Here is a 23264-nt window from a genome sequence, read left to right on the forward strand (position 1 = left end):
GTTCCTGGATGTTTGGAGTAGCAGACAGCCTCGACACACAAAGTTGATGATACAGCCAGTCAAAAAACTGATTATAGCCACCAATTTGTGTTTAGTAACTGAAGCATAAGACGCCACAAATGGTGGATTTCAAGGAATCAGCACACCAGGGACACAGATGTCAAAAACCAGAAGATGAAAAAAGCAAGTTGAAACAGTTTGTTAGGAGACTACGTCTCTCACAGTCACAAAGCCTAGAAAACCCATGTGAACTCTTTGCTTCCATCACACTTGTGTGTGTCTGCACATACTTCCACTGTCAAATGCACATTTTCCTTATTCTATTGCCCTTTTATGAGGTTTCAAATACCCATGCAACTTGAATAAGTATCAAATAGAACAAAACTGGAGAGACACCTCCTAGGACTGGAAGGGACCTTGGGAGGTTATCTAGTCCAGTCCCCTGCCCTCTTGGCAGAACCAAGCACCATCCCTGATATCTATTTGTCCCAAACCCTAAAGAGCCTCCTCAAGGATTGAGCTCAAAACCCTGGGTTTAGCAGGCCAATGCTCAAACCACTGACCTATCCCTCCCCTAGGTCAAATGGTAATCCTCTTGGGTTGTCTTTCACTAATCTCCTAAAAAAGTGGTCCAGTAGAGTTGTTTTTATTCCTTCTCCAATGTCACAAATATCACAGGTGTCTTAATACCTCAGAATTGTTTTCAGGGTGTGTTATTTTAGAGTTAAGATACTTGAATTAAACATTATTTTTTGCATTAAGATGCCAATGAAACTCACCTCTGGCAAACAGAATTCAGGTACAGAGTCTACAAACACGTGGCCAGAACATTCCTTTAGTTCCTATAAGGAAAAGGATATTAACAGGCAACAAGAGATGACACAAAAGCAACTTTTAAACTCAGAACTATACAAATAAAGATTTCTTCTAACATGATGGATTTTAACCCTTCAGATCCATTGCAGGTTTTCCATTGCAACAGCTTATGTCCACATTTTGACTATTTCATTGTTGATTTCTAGTTCTAACTCTCTCTTCTGTAAAGAGTTGTGCTAGGTTTCCTTCAATGGAGATAAGGCTGTTCAGCATTTCAGGGAATCAGGATCTTGGTTTCAATTAGTAGGTGAGGCACTGTAACAAAAAAAAGGCACTCTAGCATATAGGGGTTCATAGCTAAATCATGCAGCTGAGGTTACGAGGAGAGGTAAAGGTGGTGTAAAGCAAGCAATTACAGCAGAGGGTCCTCTTCCTTCTCAGTTAGCTGATGCTGGAGGCGCCTTGGGTGGACAATTCCTAGCAGTGCAAGTAGGTTTGCTCTGGGTTTCAGTTTTGACATTTGAAAACAAAGTAAGCCGCAAAGAACAGGACTGTGAAGTGACCTCTTGTTTGAACAGGTTCTTCTGTCTATGGCTGTGGGGTACATTCTCAATCAACGTGCCTGGTAGTATTTACATCATCTCATCTGCATGACCTGAAGCAATTCATTGCTATCAGCTTATGGGCCCATTAAAACAGTTTCCAGATTTAGACTGCAGCCCTGGTCCCAATTTAGTCAGTGAAAGTTTGCCATTAGAGAGCAGGATCTGACCTTTAGTTCTTATGTCTGAAGCATTTAATCCTACATCTTTTCTTAATCAAAGCTTTGTGTGGTATTTCCTATTAGGCGGCGTCCCCTCTGAGCTCTATTTTTTCCTCCTTTCTCTACCAGTCAAAGATGGCAATATCTGAAAGTTTAGCAAATGGAGGGGAAAAAAAAAATCACGAGCTTCAGGGCTATGCATGTGCAAGGTGCAACACAAGTGACCTCAGACTTGATCATAGTAATATCTTGCACGTTGCAAGTCGCCCACCTACCTCCTTACCTTAAAACACTGCTAAAAGAATGCCTAAAAGAATGGCTTAAACTAGCTTTGTAGGTAGATGCAGTCTTTAGTTCCAGTTCTTAATAGTTATGGTGCACCTGACAATTAACAGCAAATGTACAATTACATCTAATGGCAAAAGTCTCATAACCTCATCTTGTGGAAGTTAAGAATGATTAAAACTAGATCAGGTTGAATCTCTCTTTCTCCCCTGGACTTAAAAGGTTTTATAACTACATCTGGAATAATGCCACAAGGGGGTATGTGTCCACCTTATATGACAAAACTCCCTCCTTTGACCTTCACTCCCTTCTTTCTCCCCCACATTAGTGAGAGTATTTGTCATTCAAAGCACTTTCAATGGTCAATGAGAGGGTAGGAGAGGCTACCTTTGAATTAATAAAAAGTGGTTGCACTTATGTGAAGAATCCTTTGGAAAAATGCACTTGCAATTGAGCTGGAGAAAATTGTACAAACCACTAAAGTCATAGCAGGTCTGTGGGTTCTTTGGACAGAATATATAGTCTATATGGCATAGAAGAGATGCTTGAGGTATTGCCTTCTAGGATAAATGTCCCTCTGAATGTCAGAAGGACAATAGACTAGGAATTAGGAGGTCTACTGAAAGTTCTCCAGACTCACTGTGCACAAATCTCTTACGCTATATCTATACTAGACACAGAAGTTGACTGGAGATACGCATTTTTAGCTACACTGTGTTGCTAAAATCAACGTATCTACGCTCGGCTAACTTGTCTGTCTTAACATGGTAAGGTTGACAGGAGAGTTTCTCCTATCACCCTTCCTTATTCCTCATGTCTTGCAAGTATTACAGGGGTTGACTGTGACCCCCAAGAGCTTGACTTCGCACATATGTGAAATCAAACCCCAGAAGATCAACCCCGAGCAGGTTGATCTTCTGCAGTAGTTGTAGTTGTAGCCTCAGGCAATTACTCAAGAGGTGACAAGCATCTACAGCTCCTCTTGATTTCAAATAGAAGAAAATCAGGCCCTTATTCTGTGAATTTCATTTTCCCCATCAATCTTTTTTCACCTCCACAATTCCACATGCCGATTATTAAGGTTCTGTTTTAAAGTACGTATAAAGTCAGAAAAAAAGAACAATTAAAATGTTGCCTGGACATAATTAACCTGCATCTACCTATGTGATCAACATTACACAAGTTTTGCCAATTTCAGATGTAGGAGAATAAGCTAGATTCTCTCGTGCCTCAGTGCAACAGAATGCTCAGCTAAATTCTGACTTTGAAATTTTTGTACGAAGTGAGGATGTAAGAAGCAAAAAGATCACTTTTCTCAAATCGGGCAAACTGCAAGCCTCAGAACCCTGTTCCACTTATTTTAATGGGAAACTACTACTTCAATGCAGCTAGGGTTGCACTCTTTGGCTGCATCTGCACTATCAAGTTCTTTCAGAAAATGCAGCCCTCCTTCGAAAGAACAAGATCTACACACAAAATGTGCTCTTTTGGTCTGAAATTGAAAGAACATGGCTCTTCTTCTGAAAGGCGTCTCCTGCTCCCAGATAAGGAGGAGCACCTTCTTTCGAAAGGTTCTTTAGAAAAAAAGCACGTGTGGATGCTCCCCAGGCCTTTCTTGAAAGAGTAGTCGTCCTGGTGCCAGATTTTTTGATCTCTAGCCCATTCTTTCAAAAGCATGGGGGCTGTGTGAATGCTCTCTGTCAAAGGACAAGATTGATGTTTTGATCTGTTTTTTTGTGTGTGGATGTGTTCTTCTGAAAGAACTTTTTTTGGAAGATCTCTTCCAGAAGAACTTCATTCAAAAGATCGCTATAGTATAGATGCAGCCTTTGACGCTAGTCTCTACCCTGCTACAGACTTCTGATGCGACCATTGGAAAATCATTTAGCTTCTCTAGTTTCCCATATAAAACACGGTGATAATATTCACATCACAGGGGGGTTATAAAGTTTAATTAATTAGTGTTAGTGAAATGCTTTGATACTCTCTGATATAAGATACAACAGAGTGGCAAGCTATAAAATATGAAACCCTTCTGTTACCTACAAAGACTGAAAACCTCGGATCTACTGTTAGGATACTGCAACAGAACATTTGCTCCACGATGGACATCTTGGATGTTAATAGCATACGCCTAAATATATGCAAAGAGGCAGCACAGGCATATCGTAAAAGCCATATCATGTGACTTTTTGCAGACAGGAAATTCAAGGACTCAGAAAGTTACCTTGTCTAGGAAAGTGCTTCCATCTTTTAAAACCCATCCAGGGAGTTTAGAGAGCCTGGCACTGCAGGGAAAAAATAATTTGCAAAGTATGAAGTCATCACTGATGGCATAACTCACTTCATTTTTTTTTGTTAAGCACTGAACTTATGCTTGGTGCTGTACAGGAAATAGACAAACCGTGACTCAAGAAACTAACAAGTTCGATAAAATAGATAAATACAATGAAATCATGGAAGTACTCACAAGCACTGGTTTGAAAATCATAAATATGGCACGCATTTTGAGGTGGGGAGGAGGGAACAAGGTCAAAGGATTTTTATATCCACAAAGAAATTAAACCTTGTTTTTCGATCTCACCTATGCTACGTCTATACTAGCCCCCACCTTTAGAAAGGGGGATGCTAATGAGACACTTCAGCAGATGCTAATGAGGCGCTGCCAGGAATATGCAGCCCCTCATTAGCATAACGCCAGCCACGGTGATTCGAAAGTGCCACTTTTGAATCGCATGCTGCCCATGTAGATAGGGGCCTTTTGAAAGGATCCCCAGCCTTTGAAAGCCCTTTATTCCTATTTGGTTTTAGGAATAAGGAGCTTTCGAAGACTGGGGGGTCCTTTCAAAAGGCTCCTGTCTACCCGGGTGATGCATGATTCAAAAGCGGCACTTTCAGATCACCACAGCCGCCATTATGCTAATAAAGTGCTGCATATTCATGGTAGCACCTCATTAGCATATGCTGAAGTGTCTCCTTAGCAACCCCTTTTGAAAGGCAGGGGCTAGTGTAGACATAGCCCCAAAGATGCATGCAAAATACAAATATATCTCCCTGTGTTGGAAGGAAAAAGATGTGAGTCAACTCTCTTGGTACTTGAACCCATTTATGATTGGAAGCTGAAACACTACTAAGCGATATCTGCAGCTGTGATTTGATTTTTAAGACTGATACAAACACCGAGGATGTCATCCAAACCAAGTGTTTCCTGGAAGCATTATTAGGCTACTGTAGTTGAGAGACAACCAACACCTCCAGAGCAACATCTTCTGAGGACCTGTAACTGAATTGTTAACTTTTGTGTGCCCATATTTAAGGTTCTCTCATAAATCCAGAAAAGAAAATGGAAACAGAGGGAAGATGATTCAGCTCTACTGTAACTGGGCATTGCAGCTACAGAGCGGTTTGGTTGTGTTAAATTCAGATTCTGGGAGAGGTCCTGAGAGGGGCACAGAAGAGACTAAGACTGTGGCTGTGCCTACTCTACAAGATATATTCAAATTTCTTAATATCAGTTTTGTAATTCTGGAATTTATAAATTTGATTTTGATTATACTCACCTCCCCACACGCTCCACACAAATTTGACACTGATGCCACACTGAAGTGGCAAGCATTGACTGTTGCAGTGGTGCATTGTGGGAACCTATCCCACAGTTCCCTCATCCCCATTGCATTTTGGGTATGCTCGCTCGTCTTTGACATCATCTTAACACATTGCATTTTCCTCATTCCCCTCCTGTGGTAAGCAAAAGTCCATTCTTCCCGTTGTAAGGAAAAAACTTTACAGAAATCTCTTTCTTTTGCAGCTGAATTCTCCCCACTCCTGTGATTGCATAGGACCCTGACAGATCAATGGATAGACGAAGGGAGGGATAGCTCAGTGGTTTGAGCATTAGCCTGCTAAACCCAAGGTTGTGAGTTTAATCCTTGAAGGGGCCATTTAGTGCTCTAGGGCAAATAGATTAATATATATGTATCTGTCAGGGATGGTGATAAGTCCTGCTTTGAGTGCTCAGGACTGGACTCAATGACCTCTGAAGGTCCCTCCCAGCTCTATGAGATAGGTATATCTCCAAAATAATAAAGCTACCCTAAATAGCTAGAAGATAGGAAAGTTTTCTTGTGGGGGGTGGGGAAAGAATTGCTGAGGCAAGGGTCTTTGGCTTTCTGGTGCACTATAAGGCTTCTGTGCATAGGCTGTGTTCTCAACTGACCACCACTGAGTGTCACACCACCTAATTGCATGTGGTCCCTGAAAATAACACAGGCACCCTGACTGTATTCTCAAAGTTAGAAGAAAGAGAATAGAAATAGAAAAGTCTAAGAAAAAAGATTTTTGTCTTCTCTCTTCCATACACAGACACTGCCAACAAGGGGGATCACAGTGAAATATCAGACACAGAGCTTATAACAGAAACAGGAATCTCAACTTGCCCACTCCCCTGGTTTTTTGGGGCAGGGCTCAAACAGATAGGAAATGTTAGGAGAAAGATTCTACAACAGAAATATCAAACTGGCAGGTGTTTGTAATGGACAGCAAGCCCCAAAAAACATTTTTGGCAGTGACGGTGCTGTGGTCTGCAGCTGCAGAGCCGGTTGAAATGTTTAAGTAGTTGAAGTGGTCCCCCCAACTATCTTAGCCACCAGGGGAGACTTTTCCCCGATGGCAGCTAGCTCCCGAGTATCTTAGCCACCGGGGGAAACTTCCCCCCAGTGGCTGCAAGCACCACTGGTCCCTTGCTGGGGCATGGGGAGGTTCAGTGGGGGGCCAGCTGAAGTGGTCCCCCTGACTATCTTAGCCACTAGGGGAGACTCCCCCCAGATGGCAGCAAGGTCCCAAGTATTGTAGTCACTGGGGGAGACTTCTCCTTGGCAGGGCAGCTGCAAGTCCCTGAAATTCTTTCCCACCCTTGGAGCCCTAAATGCGTACAAGCCAGAACATGGTGATGCCTAGCAGCATGGTCAGCACCGAATGGCAGGCATGTCCTTTTATTGGGTTGGTGGCTACCCATGTCATGTGGCTGAGTGACTGTGCGGCACCTGTGGGGGAAGGAGGGAGGTTTGTACACAAATGTAGCCCACTGACAATGAGTTTCTTGGCATCTTATGCAAGCACGATCCCTGCAACAGCCTTGTTGCCATGTGGTGCGGTGGGGCAAGGGCTGGCGCTAGGCAGCCTTGAAAAAATAATTGGTGTAGAGACAGAACCACAAACTCCCTACAGGGACTATTTGTAAAGGGTAGATGCACTCACAGTGCTAATAGCAAAGAAAGAAAGACACTTCTCAGGCTCTCAAACTAACATGAGTCCACAGCCACAGGCTTGCTGCTCCCAGTGGGAAATTCACAGTCTTCCTGTTACCTAATTCTGGTGCACCTGGAGAGCAGCGGCCAGAGTAGAGCATGGAGAGGCATTGTGGGTTACATACGGGACACCGCTGTAGGCTAATAAATTTGATTTTAAGACGTGGCACTTTCAAACTGGTCTTTAATTGAACTTTTGAATTTGAGCTTGACATTATACCCGTCAGGTAACGACGTTGTAATCTTCCTAAATCGACAGTCACGTGGTAAAAATCGAGGTAACTGCCTTAAATTCGAATTTATCTTGTAGCGTAGGCACAGCCTGGAGGAGTGAAGACTGGGCATAAAGTAAGAGATTAGAGGACTGGTGCGAGAATGTGATGCCTGGTGAAAACAATCTCATTTTCAAAAAACTGAGGGCAAAATTGAATTCATTTGGAAGCATACAGGAAGCCAGTGAGTGCCATGAGATGAAATGAGCCCATTTCTTGGAATAACATGGCAAGTCAAAGAAACTCATTTTTGAGAAAATGAGATGGGGTTAAAAAAACAAAGGGAAAGGCATGAGTGAAGCAAGAACAAATGTTTGTGATGTTATAGACAAAGTGAGGGAAGTCATAGAATCTGTGACATTTACTGACCTCTGTGACTTTTTCTGCACCAGGGCAGGAGCTCCCAAGCAAGACCCCCCCACAACAGCTCCCAGCCCCTGTTCTCGCGACAGGAACCCCATAGCTGTCTAGCTGTGGTGGGTGGCAGGGACTCCTCTCAGGTGCCTAGCTGTGACTAGCCACCGAGAGATCTGGCAGCTAACAGCCCCCTAGGGTGAGGAGAACCCCGAAGCAGACCATCCCCATGGAGAGTGAAACACTGGAGCTCCATGCACCAGGTGGGGACCAAGGAACACCAGCAGCAGCGGATGGTGAACCTGTCTATCCCTTTTGCCAGGGATATGTTTAGTGGAAGTCAGGACAGGTCACAGCTTCTGTGAATTTTTGCTTATTGCCTGTGACCTGTCCATGACTTTTACTAAAAATATCCATGACAAAAACTTAGCCTTAGCTAGAGGTAGAAAAAAAAAAAAGCAAAGGAGAAAGGAGATGGATGTCTGGAGTCAGACAGGATACCAAGATGTCTGACTCTGGCAACAAAATTAAAAGCTGGGTCTTGGATTTGAGAAGTAGTTGATTTAGAGACACAGGGCAAAGAGGACTCCTCTCTAGAAGCCAAAAAGTTGCACAACTTCCTCTTATACTCCTCTAGACATGGTGATGGGATGATGATTAATCCAAAATACTTAGAACTGTGAAATAATGTGAGTAAATGTGTCACTCTGCTGGAAAGAAAAGGTTTAAGGTTTTCTGGTTGCTCACTTTTATCTCTTTGCATTTGACTTATAACAGAGAGAGAACTTCAGTTTATACACCTGAACTGCATCTACCCCAGTGAGTTCTTTTGGAAAAACCAGGCCTTTTCTGAAAGAACCCATGAAGTGCCTATACATAAAAAGCACTCTTAATCTGAAATTGAAAGAACACAGTACTTTTTCTGGAGGCCCTCTTCCTCTCCCAGATGAGGAAGAACGCCTTTTTCCAGAAGATTCTTTCAGAAAAAATGTGTATAGACGTCCCAGGGGGCCTTTTTTTTAAAAAAAAGAGCAGTCCTCATAGTGTCGGATTTTTCTATCCCAGGCCTGTTCTTTCGAAAGAGCAGGGGCTGTGTGGATGCTCTTGACCGATTTTTTGATTCGCTTTTTTTTGCGTGTAGATGCGCTTTTTCAAAATAAGTTTTTTCAGAAGAGATCTTCTGGAAGAACTTCTTTCAAAAGATCACTGTACTGTAGACGTAGCCTTGTTTCCAGTGTATAGCCAGCACAAAAGAGCATTGTTCGGCCAATTCAATGAACATGGGCATGGATGGTGATGTATCAGTTTGAGGAGAGCAGGAAAGGCTTTGACGGATTAGATGGAGTCTAAAGAGTTCTGTGAGATAACAGAAAAGAATGTTCTTCACACTTTCTGGCCGTGTCTACATGAGCCCCAAACTTCGAAATGGCCATGTAAATGGCCATTTAGAAGTTTACTAATGAAGCGCTGAAATACATATTCAGTGCCTCATTAGCATGCGGGCAGCCGCGGCACTTCAAAATTGACGCGGCTCGCCGCCGCGCGGCTCGTCCCGACGGGGCTCCTTTTCGAAAGGACCCTGCCTACTTCGAAGTCCCCTTATTCCCATCTGCTCACAGATGGCCCCTTCTTTACATGGCCATTTCGAAGTTTCGGGCTAGTGTAGACATAGCCTCTATTGGGCAAAAGAAGACAGGGCTTCCCTTATTTGAGGTTTGAAGCAAAGGTATGTATTTTATCTGAGACCAAGGCAAAGAGCAAAGATTGCCTAGTGGTTAAGACGCATGCCAAGGACTTGGGAAACCTGGGTTCAAATTCACTTGTATTTTAGCAAGCTAGCTTGAGTACAGGTAACAAGAGTACATCTACCTGAGCTGCCATTCACTCCCCTCACTACACCATAGATGTACCCTTCATGTTATCAGTTCCTCATCAGCATTTTACAGATAACAGCCCTGACCTGCTACACAGGGATGTTCTGATAACTATATTAAAAACTAGAAGATGTTCCAATACTACGGACTAGGACCTTATACATACCACAGATTAGGCCTCCTCTGATCCAGCCCTCATCAATATCCTGACTTTCACTGCTACAACTCATCCCTTTCACAGAGTGCTGAGAAGATTAGTCACCTCTCCAGAGCTGGCCCAATCCTGCACACCCACATGCTTGGAACATTTCTTGCTTGCAAGACTTTTCAGTCACCTTATAGACAAGATTGACTGTCTCTGGATCAAATTAGTTGATTCTGTTGGATCAGGGGCGGGGTGTGTGTGTGTGTCAAATCTGGCATCTTTCCTTCTCGGGGCTGAATCAGTTTTGTTCTGAAGATTCATGGGGACTTTTGCACTATGACCTGCAATTTGACCATTCACAACAGGTTAGTGGAAAACACTGGGTATGCTGTTGCTAAAAATAGTCACCCTTGCCTGGAGGAGCACTGATGCCAGCACCCCATAAGCATCTGTTAAGCTTTTACCGAAGGAGTAACTTCTTGACATGCAACTCCCAATTTTTTAGATATTTATTATGACAATATCCCTGTGAGGAAGGGTAGGGTTATCATCTGTAAAAAAGGGTTGGGGGACTGAGGCACAGACAGACGAAAGCCACATCTACATTGAATGTTTGTCAGTTGCTGCTCTAACTTTCCCCTTCTGGGGGGAAGTTTTTGGAAAGCGGATGTGGACGTGCAGTCCTGACATTTTCCAGAGCCTCTTCAAAAAAATCTAGTCTTGTCATAAAATGAGATAAGAAGTATCTGTGCAACATCGAGGACCTGGACAAAGCTCAAGTATGCATGTTGATTCTTTGCATCTATATCAATTGTCTTCAGTAAAGCAGAGCTTGAGTGCAAGCCCTGGCAGAATGATGTTTATGTGGTTTTATTTTTTCCCTTCTAAGAGCAGGGAGGGCAATTGTGAAAAACTGCATTTAATCAATAAGAGTGCTCTCACACCCTCATAACCACCTCTGGTCCAGCACTGGATCCCTCTTTTTCAGTGCATTAGATCAGTGCCAAAACTACAGCATCTACCTGCTGCAGGGGCCAAGGTATTCAAGGGGCCTATATAATTTTCATGAAATCTCTTATTGTCCTCTAATCACCACAGAGTTACACTTAATCCTTTCCTTCCACCTATCACTTTGGCAACCTGCTTAGCCTTAGGTGAGACATAAGCAACCATAGCAAAGGCCCTACTTTCATTTATACTACAAGGAGGCGTGGACTAATCAGCGGGCAGAGCAGAGAAGTGGGAGTCTGGAGAGCTAAATTATGTTTTTGGCTCTACTAAACACTCGCTCTTGGACCATGAACAAGTCACATTACCTCATTGTTAATCTGTTTCTAGCCACACTTGCTAAAAAAAATCAGGATAATGACACTTACGCTTTTCACATCTACATGCGAAAACTGCTAAGTGTTATTTCTATTTGTATTAGTTCAGACTCTGAAGAAGAGCTGAAGAAGGTGGTTAAAGAGTGTTTGCTAGGATTCCCTGCACTCAAGATCAGTTACCCATTTATTTCATCTTGTATGAAGATGTTGAACGATGACAGATATGAGACCTCACTTGCACTAAACAAATGCAGTAATACTTTACTGATGCTTAGAATAAATTATCTGGAAAAGCCAATCAATAAATCCATAAAATGTCTTCTATCTACTGAGCCAAAGGACATTATTCTGATATAGCGAACTTTTAAATGAGCAAGTCTACACGTCATATCAGATGATGCAGTTCATTTGTACCCTCCCTAGTCCAGGTGCCATTTTAAGAAAAGCACTCCAAGTGCAGCCTGGGAAATGCTAGGCTGGAGTGCTGATATACTGCAGGCCATACCTCTGAACCAGTGGCAGCGGGAGGAAATTGAGGGTAGATGTCATATCCAGCCCACAGTCTAACATGATGGTGGTGGATTTGAACTTGAGCACGTTGCATGGCAAGGTCGGATGCCCTGACAAACAATACTGAAAGAAGAAAACTAGAATTAGCAAAGAATCAACCATAACGAAGGACAAGCTGAAAAAGTCACAAACTGTCATTTATTATTTAAAAAAAAAAAAAAGACAACAGCATAAGGGGCCATATGAGGCCTCTTGGCACGGAGCCCCGCCAGGGACAAGTTGTACAAATGTAGCCGACATGAGCAGCAGCTCTGTGTACGCCACTTGCTTCTGAATAACACCAGAGATGGATGTTTATATAACCTCCTCTGTAATGAAGAATCCTATATGCTTTGCAAACTTAATAAGCCAAGATCTAAATTACATATGAGAGAGAACTGAGAGGCAGGCACCTCTGGTATGGAGCATGGCAAATATATGAAAATGCTCAGCAACACCGTGGAACTATGTAAACCACAAAGAGAAGGAGAATATGGCATATGATTAAAACTGGTGGGATAACATCAGTGCTCAATTGAACATGGAGCCAGGACATGAGGGCATCTGTTCTCCTACCTGTGATTTGTAATGACCTCAAATGGAGGAGTTGGGTTTTTTTATATACCAAAGACATTACTTCTGGCAGCACGGCATCTCTTTCTCATTATTTAAATACAAAATACGGCCATAATCACTATATAAACTGAAAGCTTTTCACACAGACATTTCAAAACTAAACTGACTAAAACTGATTTTAAAAGCTCCGTTTATTTTTAAATAATGTATTACATTTTACTCTGTTTAGAGAATAAGGGAGATTTGTCAATTTCACTTTCTAGCTCTGACCCTCCATATTAGCACAGAACTGAAATATTTGAGTTAAAACTCTTGAGAGACTGCTGGTATCCACTGCTAAAGAAGATGTTTTCATTTATATTTGAAAAATCATGAAGACATTTCCACATTAGATTTGTAACTACTTAAGTTTTAACTTTAAATCACAAACCTACGTAACTCAACAGCATTCCTTTAAATTCTGCCTTCTTACAGCACAGCATTAAGAGAAGGCCTTGCAGTGTTGGGGCATAAAATATATGAAGAGTGACAATTAAGTGTCAATTTTTCCCCAGTGTAAAATTAAGCACATGCGTAACTCTTTGTATGACTGAAATCATATGTAACTTGCCACCACAGATCCAACAACTTGGAGGAGATGTGTTGGAAAGACAAAATAATTTTTGTGTGCCCTAATTAAATAAAGGCAGCATATATACAATAGAGTTTGCTGCTGGATTTGCCTTTATAATCAGCAGCAGCAGCAAATACATGAATGAAAGCCAATTAAAATCAGTGGTCATCATTCAATTGATTTCAATGAGCTTTGGAGCTGGTGTGCACTGCTTGGGACTGGTGCCTATTTTTTTCTTCATGTTGTTCTTCCAAATTTAAAACAAATAAATGAGGGGCCAGGATGAACTTGCCAAAAACCCTGACTATCACTTGTAACCCTAGACAGAAACTCAAGAAAAAGAGCTACATAAGAACACAGACTGGGTGAGACCAAAGGTCCATCTAGATCAATATTCTGTCTTCCGTCAGTGACCATTGCCAGCTGCCCAGAGGGAACGAACAGAACAGGCAATCATCAAGTTATCCATTCCATATCATTCATTCCCAACTTCTGGCAAACAGAGACTAGGAACAGCATCCATGCACATCCTGTCTAATAGCCATTGATGGACCTATTCTCTAGGAATTTATCTAGTTCTTTTTTGAACTCTGTTAATAGTCCTGACCTTCACAACATCCTCTGGCAGAGTTCCACTGTGCATTGTGTGAAGGAATACTTTATTTTGTTTAACAAATTTAGTTGGGCAGACATTTTCATGGGTAAAACCCACTTCATCAGATGCACTGGAGTGGAAATTCAGAAGCAGGAAAAAAAATATATATATATACAGTTTGACCATCTCTAGTCCAGCGACAAACCAGAGAATTTGCAGAACCATGGAAGGTCAGTATTAGCTAGCAGCATCAACACTTCCACTGCTTACTGGGCTCTTAGAAGATACTTAAAGGTAAATTACCACTAAATAACAGCACAGAACACTGAAAGCCAGGACTGGTGTCTGCAAACAAACTTTATGCAGCCATGTGAAACTCAGTCGGATGTCCACCTATCATGAGTGTGGTCAACTAAAATTATGCCGGACCACAGATGTTGCCAGACCAGAAAGTGTGAGACTAGAGAGGTTCAACCTGTAGTAGTATATCAAAAGAAAGGAGATACTTATCAAGCATAGGACCATGTTAACAAACTTAAATCAGTCAGGGTGCTAACACTGGTCCTACACTTTATAAACATCTCCCTTCTTTTGATATACTAGTGTGTGTGCTTGTAGATAATCCTGATCTCTGTATTTCCATGCCCAAGCATCTGAAGAAGTGAGTTTTACCTCTGAAAGTTTATGCCCAAATAAAGGTTAGTCTTTAAGGTGCTATGAAAGCTATTAGCTAGGATGAGCAAAGATGGTGACCCTAGCATCTGTTTGTCAGAAGCTGTGGATGGGTGACAGGGAATCACTTGATTACCAGTTGTTTACTTCCTGTTGGGCATCTGACACTGTCCACTATCAGAAGAGACAGGATACTGAACCAGAAGGACCTTTGGTCTGAACCAGTATGGCCATGCTTCTATAACTATCTGCAAAATCAGAATTTTAACCTACCCACCCATTAACCTCATTTTACAGTAGTAAATTAAATCACAGTGAAGGTAAGTGATATGCCCAAAGTCACAAAACAAGCCAGATATGAAGTCAAAACCCCACAGGAGTTCCACCTCACAAGCCTGTGCCCTATTTCAATACACGCCTCGCCACTGGGAAACTTTTTCAAAGTAAGGCAAAGTCATTTCAGAGTCCTTTCAAGGCCAAAATCACTCCGAGGTAAAGAACTCAGAATCTGGGTTCACACATCCTGGAACTGACTAAGGCTCTCCAATATTCGAGACAAGGAATGGCAGCCTCTGATGATTTTCAGTGTGGGCCACCTGACCTACACACCTCCGAACCTTTCTGCAATAAACCCCCTCAGAAGCATTCCCTACTCTACCACCCCCTCCCGGCCTCCCACTGCAGCTACCCCAGCCTTTCACGGGGAGTCTCTGGTCATCTTCAGAAGCAGAGAATCTGGATTCTCGGCAGGCCCTTCGCCTTCCCCGGTCCCATACCCCAGTGCTGACTGGGGTCTTTGATCGCTCTCCACACGTACGGAAGACAAACCTCCCCTCCCCATGCGCCTCTGCTGGCGCCTCGCCGTGCCTCAGTTTCCCCAGCTGTGGGCAGGAGAGCGGCGCAGGACTGAGGTTGAAGCCTCTAAAGCTCAGGAAAAGAGCTGAGGCCCACTCAGGTAACCATGACAACCAGGCCAGGCCTGAAGCTCAGGACATCCCCACTCCATACACGAGGTGGGGACCAGGGGGAACCCTTCAGCCCGGCCCCATTCTGATTACAAAGACTCACCAGCTTCATGCTTTACCCGGCCGGCGCTATTGACTGGGACCATCCCTTTCCTAGCCCTCTCCCACGCCCAGCATCATGGGACTTGTAGTCCCATTCCCTCTCTCCCCGCCCAGGATGAAGTCATGCCCGGCCTCCCCTTCCCCAGGGGCATCCTGGGAGTTGTAGTCCCTTCCTCTCCTGAGACCCGCTTTCCGTTGGCGTGCCGTTGCTGACGGGCATGCTGGGAGTTGTAGTCCTCGGTTTCCGGCTCTCCTCTTCACCCAGGGGAGGGGGGAACTACAACTCCCAGGGTCTCATAGCGGCGGCAGGTGGGAGCTTGGATGTTGATATTAACATGGCGCTTGCCAGACAGACAAAGACAGTCAGTCTGGTGTGATTGAGCCAAAAAAAAAGAGCAGGGGGGTGGGGGGATTTTCTCTTGGGGGGGCCAGGGAGGGGGGATTGGAAGCTGAAGGATTTTCACCCCCCACTGCTCCCCTCCCTCTGCACCCCCATTATTCTCCCCCTCACACTGGGGCTGGGGCTCCCCCACTCGTGCTGGTCCATGGTGAGGTGAAGTGACCAGGATCCAGAGGTGAGTGTTACTCGGGGCGGCGGACGGGGGAACCGGGCTGCTTTTGGGGCGACAGGGGGTGGGTCCCCTGAGCTGGAGCCCGGTCTGCCTGGGGGAGGTGAGCCCAGGAGTAGAGGGGAGATTCCTTGAGCCCTTGGAGCACAGGCGGTGTTAGGTGGATTTGGGGATGGGAGGTCCCCTAATCTTGTGATGGGTCTGGGGGTGATGGAAGGGGAGATCCCCTTCGTCGGTGGTGGATTTTGTTGGGAGAGTTCAGTACAAGGGATCTGGGTGGCTCCTTGTATCCTTGGAGTGGGGGCAGGGATGTATCCCCTAGACAGGCTTGTTTATTGCTGGGGGAGTTGAGCACTGTGATTTTATTAAGGGCAGGGACGGTCTTCTTGGTTTCCTTGTAATGCATGCTGTGGGTGAGGTTGGTTTTGGGGTACGGAGGAGTAGGGGGGTAGTGAGGGGAAGGAATCCCTTTAGGCTGGGTTGGTTTTTGCCGAGGAGTTTGATGCTGGGATGGGAAAGGCTGATGGCTCCTTGTGCCCTTGAAGCACAAAACTGTGTGAGAGCAACGGTGTATGGGGAATGGTATTTGCACCAGGGTAGGCTTGGTTCTGGTGGACTTGGGGTGTCTGAGCTTTGTGTGGTCATTCTCATTGCTTGAAATAGGGGACAGGTAAAAGAGAGGAGGACAGGGACAGCTTCTCATGCTGCTTGCAGGAGGCTGGGGTGTGTTGAGATATTCCACGAGCTGTTCTAGTTTTGCAGGGGAGTTGAACACAGGGCTGGCTGGGCGGGGGAGAATTAGGGAAGAAGGCAGGCACCTTGTCCAATGTTGAGATACTATAGTGATGAGTGCACTATTAATACTTAGATTATATTCTTAAGATACAGCATGTATGTGGCATGACTTAAGGTGAAAGAAGAGAAGGTTGGTGTTTGTTGCTGAGGAATTTAATACTAGCCTATGGGGAGGAAGACAGGGAAGGTAGCTTTGAAGCAAATAATGTGTCCATGAAGGACTTAGGAGAGGGAGGGTCCGTATTAAGAGGAGAGAATCTATGTCAGTAGTTTTGGCCGTGAGTGGGTGCAGGGGATGCTACAGTGCTTTTATGTTGTATGTCCAAGACACTAGTGATAGCTTACTAGGAAAACAAATCAGCTTGATATAAAAGAAAACGCATGCATGACGAGGAAGAGACGACAGGTGAGAAACATAAGGGCGTGTTGTAGCTGATGTGTTAAACACTTCCGAGCAGTGGGTGGGCATGGGAATGTGGCTCCTTGAATGTATGGAAAGTGAGACTGGGTGGGGTGTATATTTTGTTTTTACTTTTGATAATAGGGTCAGATTTTGAGGTGAGGGGAGAGTGTTAAAATTGTTTCTATATTTGTATCTGGGACATTCTTTCTAATGAGGCTGGAGAAAGTGGTAGGGAATTCTGCTAGTCAGTTACATTCTCTTTTTATGTTTTGCTTTGTTGTGGAATTAAAAATGTGGGCAGGATAGTTTTCTTTGAGGTGTAAATATACATGCAGCAAGATGAACTGAGTTGGGCTTATGTTCTTCAGTTTTGGTCTATGGGAAGGGGTGGTTCAAAGTGCCTCTAAATGTGTCTGCAGGGTGTTTATCTGGAAACAATTTTTGCATTAGCTCTGAACAATCTTTTGCTCATGTGTTTTATTTCCTCTCCTCCTCCAAATAGGGAAGGAAAGGTTGCTTTTGGAGCTGGAGGAGAAGAGGAAGTATGATGCACATTCCCACTTCCCTGTCTGTGAAGTCCTATATACTTAGTTTGTTCTGGAGTTCAAATAACGCTGGCAGCACAGAGGGAGGTGATTTCAAGTGCTCAATGCATATGGACTGAAAGTGGAGGATGCTAAATTTAACAGCTTAGGGCACTGATTTGGAAAGAGTAAGTCTGCTAGGTACTGGTAGTGTGCCCCTCTCTCAAAAATGAGAGGGAAAGAAATAGGAGACTGAACTGATGAAGGGGATGCAATTTGCATGACTGATGCTATACAAAACAACTTTATTTTGTGTAAACTGCTTGTGCTTGGCACTCAACTCAGCTAGCTAAACCCTGGAGTGCCTCTCTGGATCCTGTGATATCACTAGCTCATTTCTGCAGGGCTCATCAGGTGCAGAAGCCTCTCTGCTTCCTTCCTGGGATGGTGCAGCTGGCATCTGATTTCCTCTCTGGATGGGAGAGGAGGAGTCCTGTGCAGTTGTTTTTTTTCCTTTGAGATGATTGCATTTTCTTTGGCCTCGCTGTTCCCTGCCTCATTAGGAGAAACAGCATCTATATTTGTTTACCACTATGCCATGCCAGTGGGGATGTCTGGAGTAGTGGATAAGTGGGTGTGTGTGCATTCATCACAATAACATTTTTCCCCCCTCCATCCATTGTTGTAAGATCATGTTAGGACACATTTTTGCAACAGCAGGCTGTAAGCTTCATTTATTTGTGTTTTTGGACACTCCTTCTTTCCTGGGTTATCTGTTTCTGAGCCAGATCCCCAAGGAAAGGGTAGGGGCACAAGCAGCATATTACATATACATGGCTGGAACTTCTTTAAGTTCAGACAGACTTTCTCCTTTGGGTTGCAAAAATTACTTGCCATCTCTCTGTGTTACAGGAATGCTTAGAATCTCTGTGATGGTAGGATTATGCTTAATCTGTCTGTAAATGGATGTGCTTGCATTTGAGAGTACTATCTATTTTCTCTTATGCAAAGATTCTTCAGCTTTATCACCATATGACAGGCACAGCCTTTTTGTAGGGTTGACAGAATTGTGTAGTGGACTGAGCATGGGATGAGGAACAAGGAATTTGTTTTATGTTGCTATGTCTATTCCTCCTGTCCCTCCGGTGCAGAACAGCCATTGGAATTTTTATCACTCGGTCATCTAACTGTGATTACAGCAATTCTGCACAACTGCAGTATGTAGACCATCAGGTGTTTTGTAATAGGGCTAACATGGATGAAGCTGCACAATTGCCCGAAGAACAGAAGCACATTTTAAAAAATGCTGTCTGGACAAGGCCGTCTTTTTGTGCAGTTTTGGAAAAGTCATCTTGACCTGTTGGACTTTTCTAAAGCATCCATTGTTGTTCTAACCTCAGAGGCACTGAGACCATGTTACTAGTAAGAGGGAAATCTCTGCTCTACAGCCTTGCCTGAGAGCCAGCTGCCTTTAGCTCATGTGGTAGAGTACATAGCTTTAGCCCTTTATGGTTGTAGTTTCGGTCCCTCCTGCTGACAACCTGGTCTGTTGGCATTATACTATACTATTAGTTGGGGACTAGGGACCAACCAAAAAGGAGATCTCATTGGGCTCAGCATTACATGAACTGTGAGTACCAGTTCCTGCCCCAACCAGCTTCTCAGGTTCCCTATTTGTAGAATAGGAATTATTACTAGTCTTCTTCAGAGGCATGTTGTGAGTAAATGCCTGGCCAGTGCTTTGTAAGCACAGGTAGTGTTTTATGAAGTGTTATTTTGTAGTGGTGAGAAGTGGCAAATCCATAAATGTATGGAGAATCTTGGAGATTCTCCGTCTTCAAATAAGAAACTGGGGAAGTTCTGGAGCTTTGTTTTTTCATTACCTTGAATAAAGGCAAAGGTCTGTAGTAAAACTTACTTGTTCTATTCCTAACAGTTGAGAATGGTCTGCTTCCACTGAGGTCCATGGCAGTTTTTGTAGCTGGGACTTCAGTGTGTGAGCCAGGAGTAGAGGGACAGGCTGCAGACAAGCAAAAATGAGTGAAATTGTAAGATATGAGGTTAGTTTAGCTTACAGGATACATCTACATTAGAGGCATCTGTCTACAGAAGTTACTGTCAGAAAAAATGTTCCAACAAAACTTCTGCCAACAGATCCCGCCTCACATAAAAGCGGATCAATCTTTTGATCCATGCTGTTGACAAACGGGCCCCTGGCCCATCTACGCAGCTTTTTTGTTGACAATTTCTGTCAACAAAACACATTTTGTACGTAGATGTTCCGCAAGTTTTGGCTGCAAAACTCTCTAGTGTAGACATAGCCACAGTGTATTACCTCACTTTCATAAACAGGCATTTCTGATTATACCTATAACAACAAACAGGCAGATGATAGCAGCTTGTGTGGGATAGCAATGGGTTAGGATTTAAACCCAACAGCTTGTAACACCTGCAGTGCTATTGGTTCTCACGGACTCCTGTGCATGTGTTGAACCCACGGAAGTTCTGATTACAGGATCAGGACCTATTGTGAATAGCTTCTTAACCTTCACGAAGTTGAGTATTTGAGGTCAACTATTTTAAGGGATGCTGTCAATTTTAAAACCCTATTATAAGGAAACGTATGCCTATACCCATGCTATTGATAACTTTCTACAATTAGTGTATTCTACAATTTTGGATGCTTTAAAATCAGTGAAGTCAGTTTCACTTTACATGGATTTACTGGGGCTTCAGCCATGCACAGGAGACCACTTGGTAGCTTTTCAAGACTGGGCCATTGGTTAAGCCTATGCTGACAATATTATCTTTTGCTTCAACCTTGTCTGTTACCAATACTGTTAAATAATATTAGTGATTTAGTAACACTTAAAATGTAGTAGATGCCTTGGATATGATTTTTTTAAAATGATTTTGGGTGGTGTTTTTAGAAGATGATGAGAGGAGTTAAAATTTAAAATTTAAACTTTAAAATTGCTTATTAAATCAATTCTCTAAAGTTGTTTGGTAATCCATTATCTATTGTAGGGAGCTGGAAAATGTAGCTTATTCTTACTATTGTTTTCCAGTAGCAGCAAGAAATCCCAACTAAGATCAGGTCCTGTTTGTTAGCTGGTGTTTATGCACATAATAGGAGATAATCTGTGCTCCTACAACCTTAGAATGCCTTGTTTCTGTAAGCATGTTTATATTTATGAATGCAGGCAGCCCACTCACATACGTAAACTTAAGTGTGTAGGCAGGTGTTTGCATTTTTTGCATCCAGGAACACAAAATAGATAGGGTGTGGGGGAAAAAAAATCTTATTCCCATTTTAGAGAGGCTGGAGTGTAATCTCTGGAGAGTGTGTCTGGCCCAAGGCCAGACAGAGACTACGACTACACTGCATTCTGCTTTTGGAAGCAGAATGCAAATGAGCAAGATCAAAAATGCAAATGACATGCAGATTTACATATTGCACACTTCATTTTCATATTCTCACCTGATTGTGATTCTGGAAGAGGCATTTCCAGAAGCAAAACCAGCCATGTAGATGGGGTTCCTTCAAAAATAAACCCTGTTTTCAAAATAACCCTTCTTCCATAAACAAAATAGGAAGAAGGATTCTTCTGAAAACAGGGTTTGATTTCGAAGGACCCTCATCTACATGGCTGTTTTTGCTTCTGGAAAAACTCTTCTGGAAGCGTGATTGTATGAAAATATGCAAATGAGATGCAAAATTTGGAAATCCGTGCTTGATTTGCATTTGTGGTCACGCTTATTTGCATTCTGCTTCTGAAAGCAGAATGCAGTGTAGACATAGCTAAAGTCAGTGACTGAACTTGGAAATGAGCTCTGGTCTTCAGAATCTCATTCTACTGCTTTAATCACCAGACTGTTCTTGCTCTTGGAGTTACTTGGCTAGCTACCAAATTTTATAAGAATGCCTATGGATTCTTTTCTTTCACTCTTTCTAACCTGAAAGCTGTAGTTACTTTCCTTTTCCAGTTGGGCCTTAGAAACAGTAGATTGGAAATATTCATCCAAGCAGAACTTTCCTGAGCTGCTACAGTAAACTCTTTCGTATCTGGCATTCTGTTATCTGGAACTCTCAAGTAACTGGCATTTTAACCCTAAGTAAATTTTAGTTATGTTTTCCATAAGTACAGTATGATGAGAGTAAATACAAATAAATACAGCCAATACAGTACAAGTTTACAGCGTACAATGCTACTGTCGGCAAATAAATTACTCTGCATACATTTTTGTTTATTTCTTAATCTTATCTTGTTTTTCTTTAGTGTTCTGTATTGCGAGGTATACCTCTCTATTATCCAGAATATTTGAATATCCAGCAACCTTCTGGTCTTGGGGCTGCTGGATATGAAAGAGTTTACTGTACTAACCAGAAAGTGTATAGCCAGTGAAAGCTTTTACTTAAATTAAATCAGACTCTTTTGGAGGAAGGAGAGTTACCAGTTGTGGTTTTTGTTGCAGGTTAGCACAAAAAATGTTCTTGGATTGAGGCAGTCATGTGGTCTGTGACAACAAAGTGGAAAGTCAGTTCTCTAGTATCTGGCCAACTGAAAATTTCATCTTGTAACTGTGAAAGACACATTTATTTTTATGTTGTGCCTGCTAAAAAAAAAAAGTTGTGAACGAGATATACTAGGTTGAAAATCTGTTCTTTCTTGAATTTAGTCTTGTTTGGTTCTTCAATGACGGAATTGACACGGGGGTACTTTGTGACCGGAAATGATTGTTGAGAGTCCTTTTTCATACTTAGCCTTCAAGTGAAGATGTACTAAAATACTTTCTGTTTAAACAGGTGGAACCACTCTATTCTGGCACTCTGTTGTCCAGCAACATTCGTAATCCGGCATGATTTTAGTTAGCTGGACGATCATTTAACATGAGTGTGGCTAAATTGCCTGTGGTCCCATGAAGTTTGTTGACAGCCTGCCAGACTCTTAGGGCTTGTCTACACTAGCTCCCTACTTCGAAGGGAGCATGGTAAATAGGGTGTCAGGATATTATTAATGAAGAGCTGCTCTGCATATGCAGCACTTCATTAAACTCTGAAATGTTAAACTACTCAACATTTTGAGGAGTAAAGGCACTTCGAAGTTGCCCAGGCACTTGAAGTAGTGGTGAGTGGGTTAGCTGAGGCTACACATGAGCTGGCACTTTGAAGTTTAACACTTTGGAGTTTCCTTGGGGAGAATTAGCTTAATGAAGTGTTGCATATGCAGCACAGGACTTCATTAATAATCTCCCGACACCTTACTTACCATGCTCCCTTCGAAGTAGGGAGGTAGTGTAGTTAAGCCCTTAGTGTTTTATACTGTTATTTACCTGTATTTTTCTCCTAAAATGCCTTCTAAGAGCCCGGAAAGCAGTGGAATTGTTGGTAATGCTGCTAAACAATATTGACCTCACATGGTCTGGCAAATTCTCTCATTTGGCACGGGTCAGGTCTTGAGGGTGTCAGATTAGAAAAGTTCAACCTGTAGCGTTGTTTGAAACACTGATTTCAATCACAAGTTCACCAAAATCCCATAATTAAGGCAGACATGCTTCATAATATGCTGCTAAGCAAAGTGCCTGTTTCACAGCTTTGAAACTGCTTCTATAAGTATTATTGCATTATAAAGGCTTATGTAATCAGAATGATCGATTGATGGCTGTAACTTACAGGTTGTACTGACTCTGTACACCTCTCACATTTCTGATTTGATTAAGAGCATAAGGATGGCCATTAGAATGCCCAGCCATCCAGTTT

General features: G+C 43.0%; 2 protein-coding genes across 6 annotated transcripts in view; one reads left to right on the plus strand and one right to left on the minus strand.

Annotated features, from left to right (window-relative positions):
* The window catches only part of INTS9 (integrator complex subunit 9), an 84743-nt gene extending 69437 nt beyond the window's left edge, over positions 1–15306 (minus strand). For both annotated transcript variants that reach the window (XM_074989038.1, XM_074989037.1), the window contains exons 1-4: positions 15214–15306; positions 11646–11773; positions 4092–4152; positions 780–842 (exon numbers count right to left, since the gene is read on the minus strand). In XM_074989038.1, coding sequence (XP_074845139.1) covers positions 780–842; positions 4092–4152; positions 11646–11773; positions 15214–15222 — 261 coding nt within the window. In that variant the 5' untranslated portion in view covers positions 15223–15306. The remainder of the gene's footprint in view (positions 1–779; positions 843–4091; positions 4153–11645; positions 11774–15213) is intronic.
* A 363-nt stretch (positions 15307–15669) lies between these two features.
* Positions 15670–23264, plus strand: part of HMBOX1 (homeobox containing 1) — a 181199-nt gene continuing 173604 nt past the window's right edge. For all 4 annotated transcript variants that reach the window (XM_074991467.1, XM_074991468.1, XM_074991469.1 and 1 more), the window contains exon 1: positions 15670–15787. The gene's annotated coding sequence lies outside the window, so the exon portion shown is untranslated. The remainder of the gene's footprint in view (positions 15788–23264) is intronic.

The sequence above is a fragment of the Carettochelys insculpta genome, chromosome 3 (assembly GCF_033958435.1).
Source record: "Carettochelys insculpta isolate YL-2023 chromosome 3, ASM3395843v1, whole genome shotgun sequence".
Classification (NCBI taxonomy): domain Eukaryota; kingdom Metazoa; phylum Chordata; order Testudines; family Carettochelyidae; genus Carettochelys; species Carettochelys insculpta.